Source organism: Cyprinus carpio, chromosome A15 (assembly GCF_018340385.1).
Source record: "Cyprinus carpio isolate SPL01 chromosome A15, ASM1834038v1, whole genome shotgun sequence".
Classification (NCBI taxonomy): Eukaryota; Metazoa; Chordata; class Actinopteri; order Cypriniformes; family Cyprinidae; genus Cyprinus; species Cyprinus carpio.
The window spans coordinates 25,135,378-25,150,040 of record NC_056586.1 but is presented as its reverse complement, the minus strand read 5'-3'; the positions used below and the strand labels follow the sequence as shown (position 1 = coordinate 25,150,040).

At 36.8% G+C, this 14,663-nt stretch overlaps 3 protein-coding genes across 3 annotated transcripts; all 3 read left to right on the top strand.

Moving 5' to 3' along the window:
* The first annotated feature begins 2,341 nt into the window (after window positions 1–2,341).
* Window positions 2,342–5,240, top strand: LOC109058630 (claudin-8-like). The gene is made up of 2 exons (XM_019075832.2): window positions 2,342–2,870; window positions 3,991–5,240. The coding sequence occupies exons 1-2, from the start codon at window positions 2,820–2,822 to the stop codon at window positions 4,729–4,731; spliced, it is 792 nt and encodes a 263-aa protein (XP_018931377.1). The 5' UTR covers window positions 2,342–2,819; the 3' UTR covers window positions 4,732–5,240.
* A 2,148-nt stretch (window positions 5,241–7,388) lies between these two features.
* Window positions 7,389–8,777, top strand: LOC109058629 (claudin-8-like). Its single transcript, XM_042771828.1, has one exon. The coding sequence runs from the start codon at window positions 7,489–7,491 to the stop codon at window positions 8,383–8,385; it is 897 nt and encodes a 298-aa protein (XP_042627762.1). The 5' UTR covers window positions 7,389–7,488; the 3' UTR covers window positions 8,386–8,777.
* A 663-nt stretch (window positions 8,778–9,440) lies between these two features.
* On the top strand, window positions 9,441–12,150 carry LOC109058628 (claudin-8-like). Its single transcript, XM_019075831.2, has one exon. It carries the CDS (start codon window positions 10,283–10,285, stop codon window positions 11,093–11,095), a length of 813 nt encoding a protein of 270 aa, XP_018931376.1. The 5' UTR covers window positions 9,441–10,282; the 3' UTR covers window positions 11,096–12,150.
* The last annotated feature ends 2,513 nt before the right edge of the window (window positions 12,151–14,663 follow it).

The window sequence follows — 14,663 nt, the reverse complement described above, 5'->3', positions numbered from 1 at the left end:
GTTTAAATGGTTTGTTGTGGTTCAGCGCTACATTATTGACACATAACGACCCTCGTTTTGACGCTCGCACTCGACGATCCGAGCCTTTACGCAGACAAAATGCATACAGTGTCATTTTTTTTTTTTTCACAGTTAAACTTTGGGTTCATGTTTTAAAATTCCAAAAATTGCTGAATGCAATCAAGAGAAGCCACTGGAAAATATTTTAGATGATATTGAATTCTAATTGAAAACCCATTGAGCTATAGAGACTGCATTTTTATTTTGTATATAGAGCTGTGGATTGATATTATATCAAATAAACTGGTTTCGTACGTATCAAAAGCCTGTGATTCGGATGCTTCTGCATTTCCAGTACATCTTTACACATTTACAGCCGCGTCAATAAGAAGCACTTCTGCTAGTGTGATCTTGCCCTTCATGTGTTAAAGTCACTGACGGGGGAATTCGAGTTGGATGGCACCACTCTGCATTGCTGACAGATGGAAGGGCCAGGATGGCTTCGGGCTGAATGTTTGAGCGGAAACTCTGGAGTCGAGAGTGAAATACAAGACGAGTGAAGCAATCAATCTCTCAGTGCTCAGATGTATCTGAGATATAGGAGCTGATAGAGCTTCTGTCCGCAGGCCAGACTGACATCATCAGACCACACACACACCAGCACACATCATTTATAGAAATGAATTCATGAATAAGATAATATTAATCTTTAAAGTTATTGATTTTATATTGAGGGAGAAAAAAGGGTTTTCTCCTTCTTGAGGCATTCAGAACAGAGTCAACTATATAATGAAGGTAGGTTTAAACCTGTACAAGAGTGTTTTTCATGTCATGTCAAAGCAAACTCGGTCACTGTTTGCTGTTGTGCATGTTTGATAATCTTAACTTTAAAGCATGCAACTTTTTACATCTTTTCGTTTTCATTAATTGTTTTCATAATTGTTATACAGCTGGAAGTGTATTGCTTATGTTATGTTATATATTTATAAATATGTATAATTATAACATTAGATGGTATAATATAATTATAACATTATTTATATATTTGTATCTTTTAACCATAAGATAGATCAATCTGCCTCCCAGTGGACGAAGTTGGTACCATATTTTTGTGCAAAATATTTTTTGTAGGCCTAATGTTCTCAGACTCAGTGCACACATTAAGTATGCGAAAACATTATTATAAGGGTAAAACTTTGATATTGTGCATAGAAAGATCATGTTTTTGTTTTTACAGCAGAAGACGATTTATTTCCGTAAGTTCATTAATTGTGTTCCTTACGTTTCAGTGTTAAAAGTTATTTTTCTCTTTGTCTGTTTTCTAGTACAATTTTAGCAGATGCTGAGAAGAATACTTTCACCTATTAATATCTGACTCGAGGACTTCTGATGAGAAAAAAGGCAAGTTTATCAAGTTATGTTAGATTTAAACTAAATTAATCAACATTTAGGCTAAATATGAACAAAATTTACAGTTTCTAAAAATAATGGAAATAAGCAACGTTAGTTGTAATACGATGTAGTGAATGATTATAATATTAATTTACCATGTATTATGTGAAAAGCGTGACAAACGTTTTGTCGTCGTAAATGCAAATTAATTAAATACCTTTATCTGTATTTATTAATATTTTTTTTAAATGAACGTTTTGAAAATTGTAGTATTGATGTTTAAGGTGCAGTTTTACACAGATGCACTAGATGGCGCACAAACATTTCGTGTAAATGTTAATCTGAGGAGAGTGTTTTCATCTACTGCAAAAATAAACAATGATCTTTTTTATACAAAAATCTGCTTAAATGTTGCATATATGTATTTTTCTGGTCATGTATTAAGACAAGAAGTGAAACATTTCTACTGTCACGTTAAAGGAAAGTAAAAAGTGAAGTTAAGTGCTGTCTTGTAGGAAAAGTGTAATATTTATTGACAGAATTCATTGATGTAAGTCTTGAGTTGTTAAATGTCCCTCCTGAAACTCAGTCTCTGCGGTCCGACCTGTCAGACAGGTTTGAAAGTTTCTGTTGACTTTTAAATGAACCTCAAACCGCTTTACAGCTCACTGTGTTTTACACAAACATTAGTGACATTTTAGCTCAGGTGAGACACGCTCCTGTAAACATACTCCACATGATCTGATGTTCAGCCAGGATTTTCATCTCAATCCTCCAGGCCAGGGAGTCAAAATGAGACATAATTAGAAATTCAAAGTAAAATACATTTAAAATTAAAATACCAGATCATAGTTCTAAAAACAAATGATATTCAGTTGTTGTTTGTAAATCTCACATATGTCATTTCCCCTCTTTAACATATATATATACTATTGTTTCTGAAATGAGATGATGCAATACATGCACACTAGTGACACAGCATCAGCTGTCAGTTGAAACAGCGCCTGTCACAAAAGCATTTTGTTCCTCATATTTGAAATTTTAAAGCTTAATGCATGGTTTATTTGACGTGTTGAAACTGTTTCGAGGGAAAAAACCTCTAGTCATCCTATATAAAGTTCTGATTAAACTGAGGTCAAATCTAAAAATCAATTTTATTTTATTTAATCACTTATAAAAGATTCAGATTATCATTCCTACAATTTCATTGCTTCTGATAACAGTTTTAAATACTCACAAAAGTCAGTTTTCACTTTTTTTTGTGGTGCTTGTTCATTTCGGATTGCCGTTAGCTGTATTTTTGCTATCATAAGCTTCTCACTATTACTAGTTACTTAGGAGTCACATAAGACCTCATTTTAATTTTTTTTCTTTCCCTATCTTTCAAGACATGGACACAAGTCAGAGTGGAAAAGAGCTTCTTAAAGATGATTTCTGCTTTTCTACTCGACTGCAAACAGGTGTGGATCAAAATGAGGGTGAGTAAATAATGAGTTTTAATTTTGGGGTGAACAAACCCTTTAACCTAGTGGTTCTCATCCTATTTGACCTTTTGACCCCCAATTATTTACAGCTATATTCTAAGGCTCTAATTAATATATTTACTTTGGAAAAATCTGTGTGTGTGTTTTAATGGATAAAGATTAAATATTTTCTTTCAAATATTTGTAATAAATATTTTAATATTAAAACCTAATTATAAAATTTTTTATATATATATTTTTACTCACAATTTTCTATCTGATCAAATATTTTAGATCTTGGCATAACCAGAAAAAAATACTTCGGAAACACTTAAGGCTTTGATTAGGTGAATTAAAGCCTTCATGTATAATGCATTATAAAGGCATTCATAATATACATCATCATATATCTTTTCATAAGTAAGTATAACCAAAGTTAAAATGCATTAAAATATTTGCCTTGTTCCTTGTTACATCTAAAATCAGTTTTCATGTGTTTTCATGAAATACACCTTCTAAAGTTGTATCAGTGAATAGATAAATACTGTAATGTATTATAAATGTGGTTAAAATTATTCAGGAGAGCATACAGTGCATTATAAGGTGCATTACAAGGCATAATTAATGCATTAAAGTTGGTTTTGTCAAGTGAAGTGTTACCAATGATTTTTATTAATTTCCCAGGTCTAGAAATCACACTTTTAAAATTCCCTCATATATCCACATTTTCAAAGAAACCCTTAACATCTAACCACTTCCAAGTAAAAATGTCTTAATATTTAGCTGTTTTATTTTTTATTTTAAATGATTATTTTTAAATTATTTAAAATGATTTTATTTTAAATGATTTTAGTTTTTTAATCATTTAAAATATTGCAAATTATTTTATTCTTTGTTTAAAATAATTGTATTTTTATTTTTAATTTTGAATTATTTATCACATTGCTGCCACTACTTTAGCTCAGGTTGGCTGTCACTGGCTTGGAGTTGGTTTTGTTTTTAACCAGCGAGAGCAGTTACTGCTATATTAACAGATGCTTGAAGTTATGGACTTGCTTTAAACACAAAACTGTGAGAAACCAGTGTTACCGCATAGCACTGATGGACTAAACCCCTCCTATCTCATTCCTGTCAGATAACCCGTGCACATTTACACTGTTTCACATCACTTCTGCTCTCGGCGGCTGCCGTCATGAGGGCTAAACTGGAGATCCTGGCTCTGGTTCTGGGCACCATCGGTCTGGTGGGGACCATCGCGGTGACCGCCATGCCCATGTGGAAGGTGACGGCGTACATCGGGCCCAACATCATTGTCATGGAGACGCTGTGGGAGGGGTTATGGATGGCCTGCATACGGCAGGCGGACATCAGCATGCAATGCAAAGTCTACGACTCGCTGCTCATCCTGCCGGCGGACATCCAGGCGGCCCGCGGGCTCATGTGCGCCTCCATCACTCTCGCCGTCCTGGCCGTCCTGGTGTCCGTCTGCGGGATGAGGGGCACGGACTGTTGCCATGACGACCTCCGGGGCAAGAACGTGGTCCTGCTGGTGGGCGGGTGTCTGTTCGTGGTCGCCGGCCTCACCACTCTCCTTCCCGTCAGCTGGTCGACTCACTCCATCGTCCGAGACTTTTACAACCCCATGGTGTTGGAGTCGCTCAAGCGGGAGATCGGACAGGCGCTGTATGTGGGCTTCGCCACGTTCATGATCCTCCTGGTCGCCGGGGTGATACTGCTGTGCCGCTACGGCAACCGTCAGAGGAAGGACGAGGAGGAGGACAAGCCATACATCCTGGTGGAAAAGAACAAAGCGGGAGCGAGCTTCTTGAAACAGACACCCTCTTCTGACTCGTACCGGACAAGTCAATACGTCTGACAGACAGAACCGACTCACTCTCACTGCTTTTCTTTTTAGTTTTATTTCTTTGCAATTTAACTGGGTTAAATGTTCCTCACTATCTAACTAAACACATTTAGTCTATTTAAAGTGTCTGATGATATGATTGTATATTATATTTTCAAACATTCTGGGTTGTAGTTCTGTTCTTGTAAGGGAAAACTGAAAGTGATTTGTGCATCCACAAACATATATAGCTATTTACTGTACATACTGTAGCTATTTTTAGATTAGAATTTAAATGTTATATTTAAGATAAGTAAATGATGAATTAGATTAAACGAGCTGTTATTGTGATCCTTAAAATATTCAAATATTGTATTTATTTACTTTTAATTAAATGCATTAGTATTAAATATCAAAGTAACTGATTTATTGTAGTTCTGTCCTTATACAGCAAATCTGAAATTAGTTTGTGTCCACAAACTTATGATTTACCCAGCTACTTTTATGCATATCTGAATTATTAAATTATGAATTCAACTAAACAAACTGTCATGTTAATTTTTAAAAATGCATTTTTTTACTATGATAAAATATGTTATTACTTATATTTATAAATAAATATTGTACTATTTAATATTATAGTAATTGATTTATTGTAGTTCTTTGTAGGAAAATGACAACATTAACTTGTGCATCTAGAAGCATACGATTTAACTTTTTACTTTTTTGCTGCTTATGATAAAATATATTATGTACTGTATGTTGTAATAAATTTTGCACTATTAAAATTTATAATAATTGTAATATTCTAATTGTAATATTAAATATTACAGTTAAAATTAAGTATGAAAAGATAATTTAAAAACTAATATTGATGTTTAAGTTGTGTTTCTCAAAGAAAACCGGTTTATATTTCCTAGAGGTTTGTAGCATAAATCTTTAAATTCAGCATGCTACACCTTTTATTTTAAAAACAGCTGGATGAGAAAACATGCCAAAAAATTCTGACTTGCTGTCTGCATTTGCTGATTTTTATCTGACATACAAGCCAGACATTTTAGTAACACCCACATGCATTTATTTACTGTAAGTGAAACTAAATGTAAACCACACTAATGCTAGACTGCTGTGAGATGGATATCTACAGATGGAGACTGTGTGTGTGTGTGTGTGTGTGTGTGTGTGTGTGTGTGTGTGTGTGTGTGTGTGATTGTGTGTGCGTGTGCGTGTGTGTGAGTGTGTGTGTGTGTTTGTGTGTGTGTGTGTGTGTGTGTGTGTGTGTGTGTGTGTGTGTGTGTGTGTGTGTGTTTTGAGACTAAAACCTCTCAGGTTCCACCTCCATCATTTGTCAGGTTCTAGTTCTAGAAACGCTGTGACACCTGTAACACACATGACCTCTCACTGACATACAGCAGCTGAAGGAAACAGCAGTAGATCAGGGACTTCATGGGGAATTCAAATTTTCTCAAGGAAAGTCTTGCGAAAAAAAAAAAACGAGTTTCATTAGACAGTAACAATAGAAAAGGAAAATCTGAAATATGGTCTATATTTAACATCTTGATTGTTTCTACTAGACAGCAGTGAAGTCCAATGGAAAGCAAACAGACTCTTTTGTTTTCTGCTTTTCAGATTTGATCTCTCAGAGTTTTAGAAGATATCCAAACAATATCTCAAACTGTGCTTGGATTTGCCAAACTATGTGATAATGTCAGAGATCTCAATATGAACTCAAACATTTATCACTAAATTCTTCCAAAAGATGAACCATTAAATCATCTGAGCTGCTATCCACTGGCATTTTACATGTGGCCTATTATTTAATTTGTATATAATGCTTAATTTTAAGGAATTTTAAGAAAACATGAGACAAAGCTAAAACTTAAATTATATATTATTCAGAACTCATCTATAAAAGAGCAATAAAATTTTATATGTTATGAAACCTTTTTAGTTTTATTGGGTTGGGTAAGTATGTATATTTATTTAATCTACATGTATATATGTGTGTGTGTAGTTAATAAAGGCAACAACAATAATAATAATTAGTATTATTTTTTTATATTAAATAGTAGCAGTGTAGTGTATTTTATAACTTAAGCAATAAAAATGTGTATATGCATGTTATGAAATTTCAAAACTCACATTTAAACAAACAATTTTTTTTTTGTCTTTTGCAGTGTTCAGTACTTTTTTAGTTAGGTAGGTATTTTATATGTTCATTTTGTATATTTATTATTACTATTATTATTCTATTCTTTAATAATGTGAGCAATACATTTGTACAGAAGCATGTTATGAAATCTCACAGTCATATTTGTGACTAACTTTTTTTTTCTTACACCCTCAGTGCTGAATATCTTTTTAGTTTGATTAAGTATACATTTTTATTTATTTTTATATTTTATTATTCTTATATTATTATTGTTGTTGTTTTTTGGTCTCGAAAAGACCTTAAAAGCTACTGTTAATTACATTTTAATTAAACGTTCCCACAAGCTATTTCATGCCTCCATTCTGTTCTGAAGAAGAGTATATTTATATTTCGAAAATGGCAACCGTCGCATGTATGTTTTAACATTTCAAGTATCACGATTTTCCATTGAGCTGTTTATCAGATTCTCCAGGAGCAGGTGAACCAGTCTGATGACATAGCATCATTAACATTTTTTCTTGTCTGTAAATACTTGTCATCTGGATCTTCCGGTCTCATTTGAGAAACGCCACAGTGAAGGAGAGCTGTGTCACATCTGTGTCTGATCCTTTGTCGTTTTGTCCTGGCACTCGACCATCATGTCTTACACGGCTGGGTCTTACGCGGCCAAACCCTACGCGGATAAGTCCTACGCGGACAAATCCTACGGGGGCAGCATGTACACGAGATATCCAGATGAGAAATCTGCGAAAGACATGTACGAGGAGCAGCTGAAGCAGGAGAAAAGGAAGAGACGGGAATCCATGTGCTGCGAGGTGGTTGCGCTGATCATCGGCTTCATCGGACTGATCGGCGTCGCCTCCGTCACAGGCCTCCCGATGTGGAAGGTCACGGCGTTCATCCAGGAGAACATCATCGTGATGGAGACGCGTTGGGAGGGATTGTGGATGAACTGCTACCGGCAAGCCAACATCCGTATGCAGTGCAAAGTCTACGATTCTCTGCTGTTCCTCCCGGCCGACCTCCAGGCTGCCAGGGGTCTCATGTGCTCCTCCGTGGCTTTGACCGCCTTCGCTTGCATCGTGTCGTCCGTAGGCATGCGCTGCACCCGTCTGGTAGACTCCCGTCCCAAAACCAAGCACATTGTTTTGGTGAGCGGGGGGTGTTTATTTTTGGCTGGCTGCTTGACCACCATCATTCCCGTGTCGTGGACGGCTCATGTGATCATCCAGGACTTCTACAACCCGTTGTTAATCGACGCCCAACGTAGAGAGCTTGGCGAGGCCTTGTACATCGGATGGGTCACTTCGGCTTTGCTCTTTACTGCCGGGGTGATTCTGCTTTGTCGACATGCACCTCGGACCCAGGACAAAGAAGACTTGGCTGCTGTTCTGTATCGGGCCGGATCGGCCCCGTATAACTCCTCCTACAGGCCTGGATATGGATACCAGCCTGCGTACGGATACCCGCCTGCCAATAACTATCAGCCAGCCTATTCTTCTGTCCCGTCGGTTTATAACCCTCCCAGATACTGAGACACACAGTGAGTGCTGTGCTTTACCACTTCTATAGAGACTCCGATAAAATAAAATTGATTTGGGAGCGATCTGCATCAAGATTCAGAAGAAACCAGGACTGATGGAGACATTATTTGAGATTATATGTGGCTGTATATGTGAATATTAAATTTTTACATGCTTGATTTGAATGCATTTCCTCCTCATCTATATTATAAAGGACTGTTTGTAATTTGCACAGAAATAATATGCAATATACTGAAATTAAAAACAGCATTTCCACACAGCATTTAACTGTGGATCCGTGACTCAATGTTGACTCTGTGATATGATTGTGTTTGTTTTTCACGTTGTCCATTTTTAAAGCACTGTTTTGACTTTAATTGTATTCAATAAATGTGTATAAAGAACTGTGGATGTACTAGTTCCTGGTCTGTAGTCTTAAAATAGTCCTTTCCTGGATTCAGCAATATTATTTTGTTGTGTTTGCGACACTGGTCAGACCAGTTGAGGTGGTTTTCCAGTGTGTAGTTCTCTTCTGTTGCTCCACAACCTTAAAACTCACACCCTTAATGCAAATTTACCAGCAAACACGAGCGACACACTGTGTGTTTGTGTGTCCAAAAGAGACGTGTATATGTGATCTAAGATAAAATTTATCTGCATAGGAACTGAATAGCAAGATGCTAAAAACTCAGCATTAATGAATGAAATTGCAAAAATACATATAGGTTGCTAAGATGTTTCTATGCAGCTGCTAAGGAGTTCTGAGTGGTTGCAATGAAGTTGTTAAGACTCTAAAAACCTCATAGCAACATGTTAAAAGCCACTCTGAACACATTAGCAGCTGCAGAGCAACACCCTAGCAACCACATAGTAACATTCTAAAAAAAAATAGAACTTCTTATCAGTTGCATAGCAACCACACAGTAACATTCTATAAACCACTCACAACCCTTAGCAGCAGCATAGCAACCACACAGTAACATGCTAAAAATCACTCAGCATTAAATGGAACTACAAAAATGCTTTACTGTACAAAGGTTGCTAAGGTGTTGCTATGGGTTCTAAGTGGTTCATAGGATGTTACTATGCGGTTACTAGGGTGTTGCTATGCAGCTGCTAAGCGGTTCTGAGTAGTTTTTCGAATTGTTCTATGCAGCTGCCAAGGGATTGTGTGTGGTTTATAGAATGTTACTATACGGTTGCTAGGGTGATGCTATGCAGCTGCTAAGGGGTTCTGAGTGGTTTTTCAGAATGTCGCTGTGTATCTGTTAAAGGGTTCTAAATGTTTTTTTTTAAAGAAGTTATTGTGCGGTTGCTTATGTTCTGAGTGGTACTGTTGCTATGCGGTTGCTTTCTGTGGTTCCCATAGAAAACCACATAGCTACATGCAAACAACCACTCAAATGGAATTGTAAAAATAACAAAATTCAGTTTGATGTCTCTAGCGGTGTAGAAATGACACACTTTACCTTTAATTAAACGTAAAACATCAACGTTAAGCCATCAGCTGACTTTACAAATGTTCTTCTGAACATATCAGACAGCAATTTAATGAGCCGCAACATCAGTGGTGTTAAACATTGACAGCAGTCCAAAGTTGTTGTGTGTCTGCTTGTATCAGTAACCCCTCCAGCAGTGTTTCCTCACTTAACAGGATCCCTGACAGAAAACCAAGCCTGCTGAGCAAACATCAACACAGCTACGGGCTCCTCCTCCTCCCCCAGTTACACAAAACCAGACACAAACACTCGCCGGAGGGATTTGATTTCATAGCAACCAGCCCTGGCCCTCCCTCTCCTGAGCAAGAGGGCGGAGGCTGGGAACAGGTGAACACCTATCAGCTCCCATTCCTGCGGGATGCAAAACCTCACAGTCAAAACCAGTCCTCACTCTTCAGGCTTCTGGAATCATGGCGAACGGAGCGCTGGAGATCGTGGGAATGTGTGTGAGCCTGATCGGCCTCGTCGGGGTGGCGGCCAGCACTGGGATGCCGATGTGGCGGGTGACGGCATTCATCGGGGAGAACATCATTGTGATGGAGACCCGGTACGAGGGCTTGTGGATGAACTGCTTCCGGCAGGCCAGCATTCGGATGCAGTGTAAGGTGTACGACTCTTTGCTGGCACTGTCTCCGGACCTCCAGGCCGCCCGGGGGCTCATGTGCTGCTCCGTGGCATTGACCGGGCTGGGTTTACTAATTGCCATCGCTGGGATGAAGTGCACGGCATGCATCCAAGGAAATGACCGCGCCAAGCGGATGGTTCTGATCATCTCTGGCTGCATGATCCTAGCCGGCTGCTTCTGCTGCCTCATACCTGTCTCCTGGACCGGACATGCCATCATCCAGGACTTCTACAACCCCTTGCTCATTGATGCCCAGCGTAGAGAACTCGGGGAGGCGTTGTACATCGGTTGGGTGTCTTCTGCTTTCTTATTCGCTGGCGGGTGCATATTCACCTGCTGCAGTGGCTCCCTGGACAAGGGCCCAGATCCGAGGTACAAGTACACCAGGAACGCACCCTACGTGGCCTATCACCCACAGCCCGTGGCCTATCACCCCCACCCGCACTCGGTGTACAGCCACCCGTCCGGGCCACCGTCGTTCATAGAGCAGTCATACCAACCATCCAGACAGCCGTCATTCATTCAGCCTTCCAGACAGCAGTCATTCGTACAGCCGTCCCGATATCCATCCGCCCGCAGCGCTGTGGCTTATCTCTGAAATCCAGCTGGATGTTTCACAGGCCTGTGTATTTGCGTTTGTGTGTGTTAGAGAGAGATGGAAAGGACGGACTTCTAACCAAAAGGTTTAAAAAATATATTTGAAAAAAAAAAATGTAAATGTAAATTAGACCTAAAAAAGTAGTCATTTTTATTTTTATTTTAAAATATCTAAATAGGAGCAGATAACAGATGGAAAAGAACTGAGTTTTAATCAAAGCTTTTTTTTAAACAAGGGAAAAAGACTATTTAAAGACTATTTTAAATGGTTTTAAATGTGACAAAGACATATCCTCTTTTTATCCCCGTTTCATTCTTGGGAATGTTTTTGACAGAATTTTTATACCATTTGCACTTTAGCTTTTTAAATGTATAAGTAGGAGCAGATGAGAGATAGAAAGGACAGACCTCTAACCAGAGGTTTTACAAAAAGAAAATGTGAAAAAAAAACTTTTTAAATGTAACAAACTTTTTCATAAATGTTTATTTTTTTTATTTAATTATTGTTTCTACTTTGTTTTTGTTTGTTTTTTTTTAAGTAGGATATGAGCAGGTTTTTATATATATATACAGTATATATGAACATTTTAAAAATTTGGTACATTTAAACTGTTTTAAATGTAGCAGCTAGTTATGCATTTCAATTTTTTCTTCCCCAGTTCATTCTTTGAAGTGTTTTTGACAACATTTAAATGTTTTAAATGCAACAAAGTCCATTCAATTCCCCCCCCCCCACATTTCATTTTTTGAAAGGTTTTTGACTATACATTTAAATGCCGTTTCTACTTTATTTTTGATTTTTTAATATGTAAGTAAGAGAACCATGAGAACTGTGACTGAGATGAAAATTTGTTTTAAAGATTTTTTGTTGTTTTATATGATTCATTGTAAATACAGTTCATACCTCAGGACATTGCAAAGGATGCTACTTGAGGTATTTTGTATTACTTGGAAGCTGTCTAAAATAGAAACTTGGGAAAAAGTTAAAATATTCAGATATAATGTTTTTATTTAAATATCAATGATTTAAACAATAAACAAGTGAAGTATCCTTAATGATGAGATATTTGCTATTCCTCCTTATATCTTTCTGCATTTACAGGTAGTTTTAAAAGATTGTGCTCTGGTTTCTGCTGTCTATTTGCACAGTAATAGTTCTCAGGAGAAATCTGTTCATCTCTATGCTTCAGAGGACATGTTTTCTCGAGTTACAGGCAGGTGCTGAATTTGGTGGTTTAGTGCATTCAAGATCTTTATGCCCTGTGGCTTCAGATAAACAGAAAGTCGCAGTGAAATGTAAGACACCTATTGTGTTGAGCGTCTCTGACACGCCCAGAGAATGAGTCACACAAGAGCTGCTTGTTAGTATAATAGTGCTACAACAGCACCAGGAAACGGATCAGAACTATCTGCTATTCAGCTGAGAAATACTCACCCACACATTAAAACTGAACAAGCTGCTGTAAAGTTTTAACCGCATACTTAAAGACAGACTAAGGTGTGAGAATTTTACTGGGATCTATGGTATAATGTTTTGTTTTGTTTATAAAATATTTATAAAAATATTAGTGGAAGACCAGCGATAAAAAATATGTTTAAATAAATCTTTTTCTAACACAGCATTGGTGAACTTTGCTGTGAAGTATTTTAAGGAATCATAATCAAATGTTTTTTAGTATTGTTTATTGTATTGTTTTATAAATCTTATGTGCTTTTGTAAATTTTTAAAAAATATATTTCTATTTAGCTTACATTTATATTTATATCAGCTTTAGTTTTAGTAACGTTAGTACTTCAGCTTAAACTCATTATTTTAGTACAGTTCAGTTATTTCTAATAACTTCGTTATTAGGTTTACATTTTATATTTTGTAAATTATATTATGTTTTATTTCAGCTTTATTTAAATTAAAAATATATATTTTTAATGGTTTTAGTTAACAATAATAATATTGTCACAGGTTTAAATGTAGACTTAATGTAGGCAGCAACTTATCTGATGAGATTCTTTTGGTGTCATCCTTCATGAAGAATGCAATCCCAGAATGCATTGTGCTCATTGAAGAAAAATAATAAATGCATTTGCATTTGTTTTAATACAAAACACTATTGATAAAACATAGTTGAGGAAATACAGAGTATATGCATGCTGTTTTTTAATGATTATTAGGGTCTTGCATTATTAGCTTAGCAATACGCTAAGTGTAGAACACTTGTGTGCTGTTTCATTGATATTTCTGTGAAGCAGAAAGGTGCTGAGTGTTCTAAATCACTCACTTATGTGGATCAATTTCAGTGAGGATGCTTCTTTTTGTAAGTTAGCTGTCTGAATTGGTAGTAAACAGCAAGGCAGCTCACTAGGGTTTAGAACAGAGGTGACATGCACAGTGGTGGCCTCAGTTAAAGTTGCCAATGCAAAATACAGTCTTCACCAGGAAGAAGTGACCCAGACTGTATATCTGAAATCAGCTTGTGCTTTGGATAAAATGTATAGTATGCATGATAAATGACAATAATGACAGTAAAAACAGAAAAAGCTTTTAGCAGCAAAACTGTAGATTGCTGCCTAGTCATTGACTATCCACTCTATTTTTAAGCATGTGCTGGTTAGGTATATTTTAAAGCTGGGATGTTGGTTTGAGCTGGTTTAAGATGGTCCTTTGCTTGTTTATACTGGTCCTTAGCTGGTCATGTGCTGGTCTTAAGATGGTCAGACCAGTTTAGGACCAGCACATGACCAGCTAAGGACCATCTTAACTTTCTTAGTCAAAGTCATCTGTTCATTTGAGTGTGTTTGTTTATGTGAGAAACCTTGTTATACTGTATGACCACTGGAGAGTAAACACTCCATTAGCATCTCCACTTACCCTCATCATCCTCAACCAATCAGAAGACAGCTACAGGTATGTGACTGTCCCATAACAAAGACAGTAAGTTTGTCATTATTTTTAAGTTGTATAATCACATAAATCACACTCTCTCTACACTGCTATGTGGACTGCCCTGTTTAATCTAGGAGCAACATTTACTGCATTTAATACACTAAGTGCAAATAGCAATACACTAAGTGTAAATAGCAATTAGATGCTATTTACATTAAGTGAAAATAGCATATTTTCTTAGCGATGGATTATATTTACACTGTGCAAATAGAGATAGAGGCTATTTACACTATGTTAAAATAGCAGGATTTTCTGCTATTTATGCAAATAAAGGCAATTATCTGCACTTCAGTATTATAATACATTATAAAACAGTATGCAGCAATAATGTATTGCGTGTAAATTCTAATTTTAATTCAAATTATTAAATGGATGCCACCTTATTGGGACAATAAAGCCCTCCCTACACCTACCCTAACCCTACCCAATACTTTATTTTCAACTTTTTGATTATTTCCTTAATTTTTATTGAAAATAAATGCCTTTCCGATGCTATATGAGATTTGAAAAGGGAGAAAAAAAAAGTTCAGTGGAGTCGAACCCGAGTCGATTGCGTCAAAAAGAGCTGACGACTGTCTGCCATCTTTTGTTGACCATCCCGATTACACGTTTGTGGGTTGAGCTAGTG

Excerpts from the sequence above, each read along its gene's own strand:
- LOC109058629 (XM_042771828.1), top strand. The coding sequence starts at position 7,489 with ATGTCTTACACGGCTGGGTCTTACGCGGCCAAACCCTACGCGGATAAG.
- LOC109058628 (XM_019075831.2), top strand. The coding sequence starts at position 10,283 with ATGGCGAACGGAGCGCTGGAGATCGTGGGAATGTGTGTGAGCCTGATC.
- LOC109058630 (XM_019075832.2), top strand. The coding sequence starts at position 2,820 with ATGATTTCTGCTTTTCTACTCGACTGCAAACAGGTGTGGATCAAAATG. Across the intron at positions 2,871-3,990 it reads AGGTGTGGATCAAAATGAGG|ATAACCCGTGCACATTTACA; the intron begins GTGAGTAAATAA and ends CATTCCTGTCAG.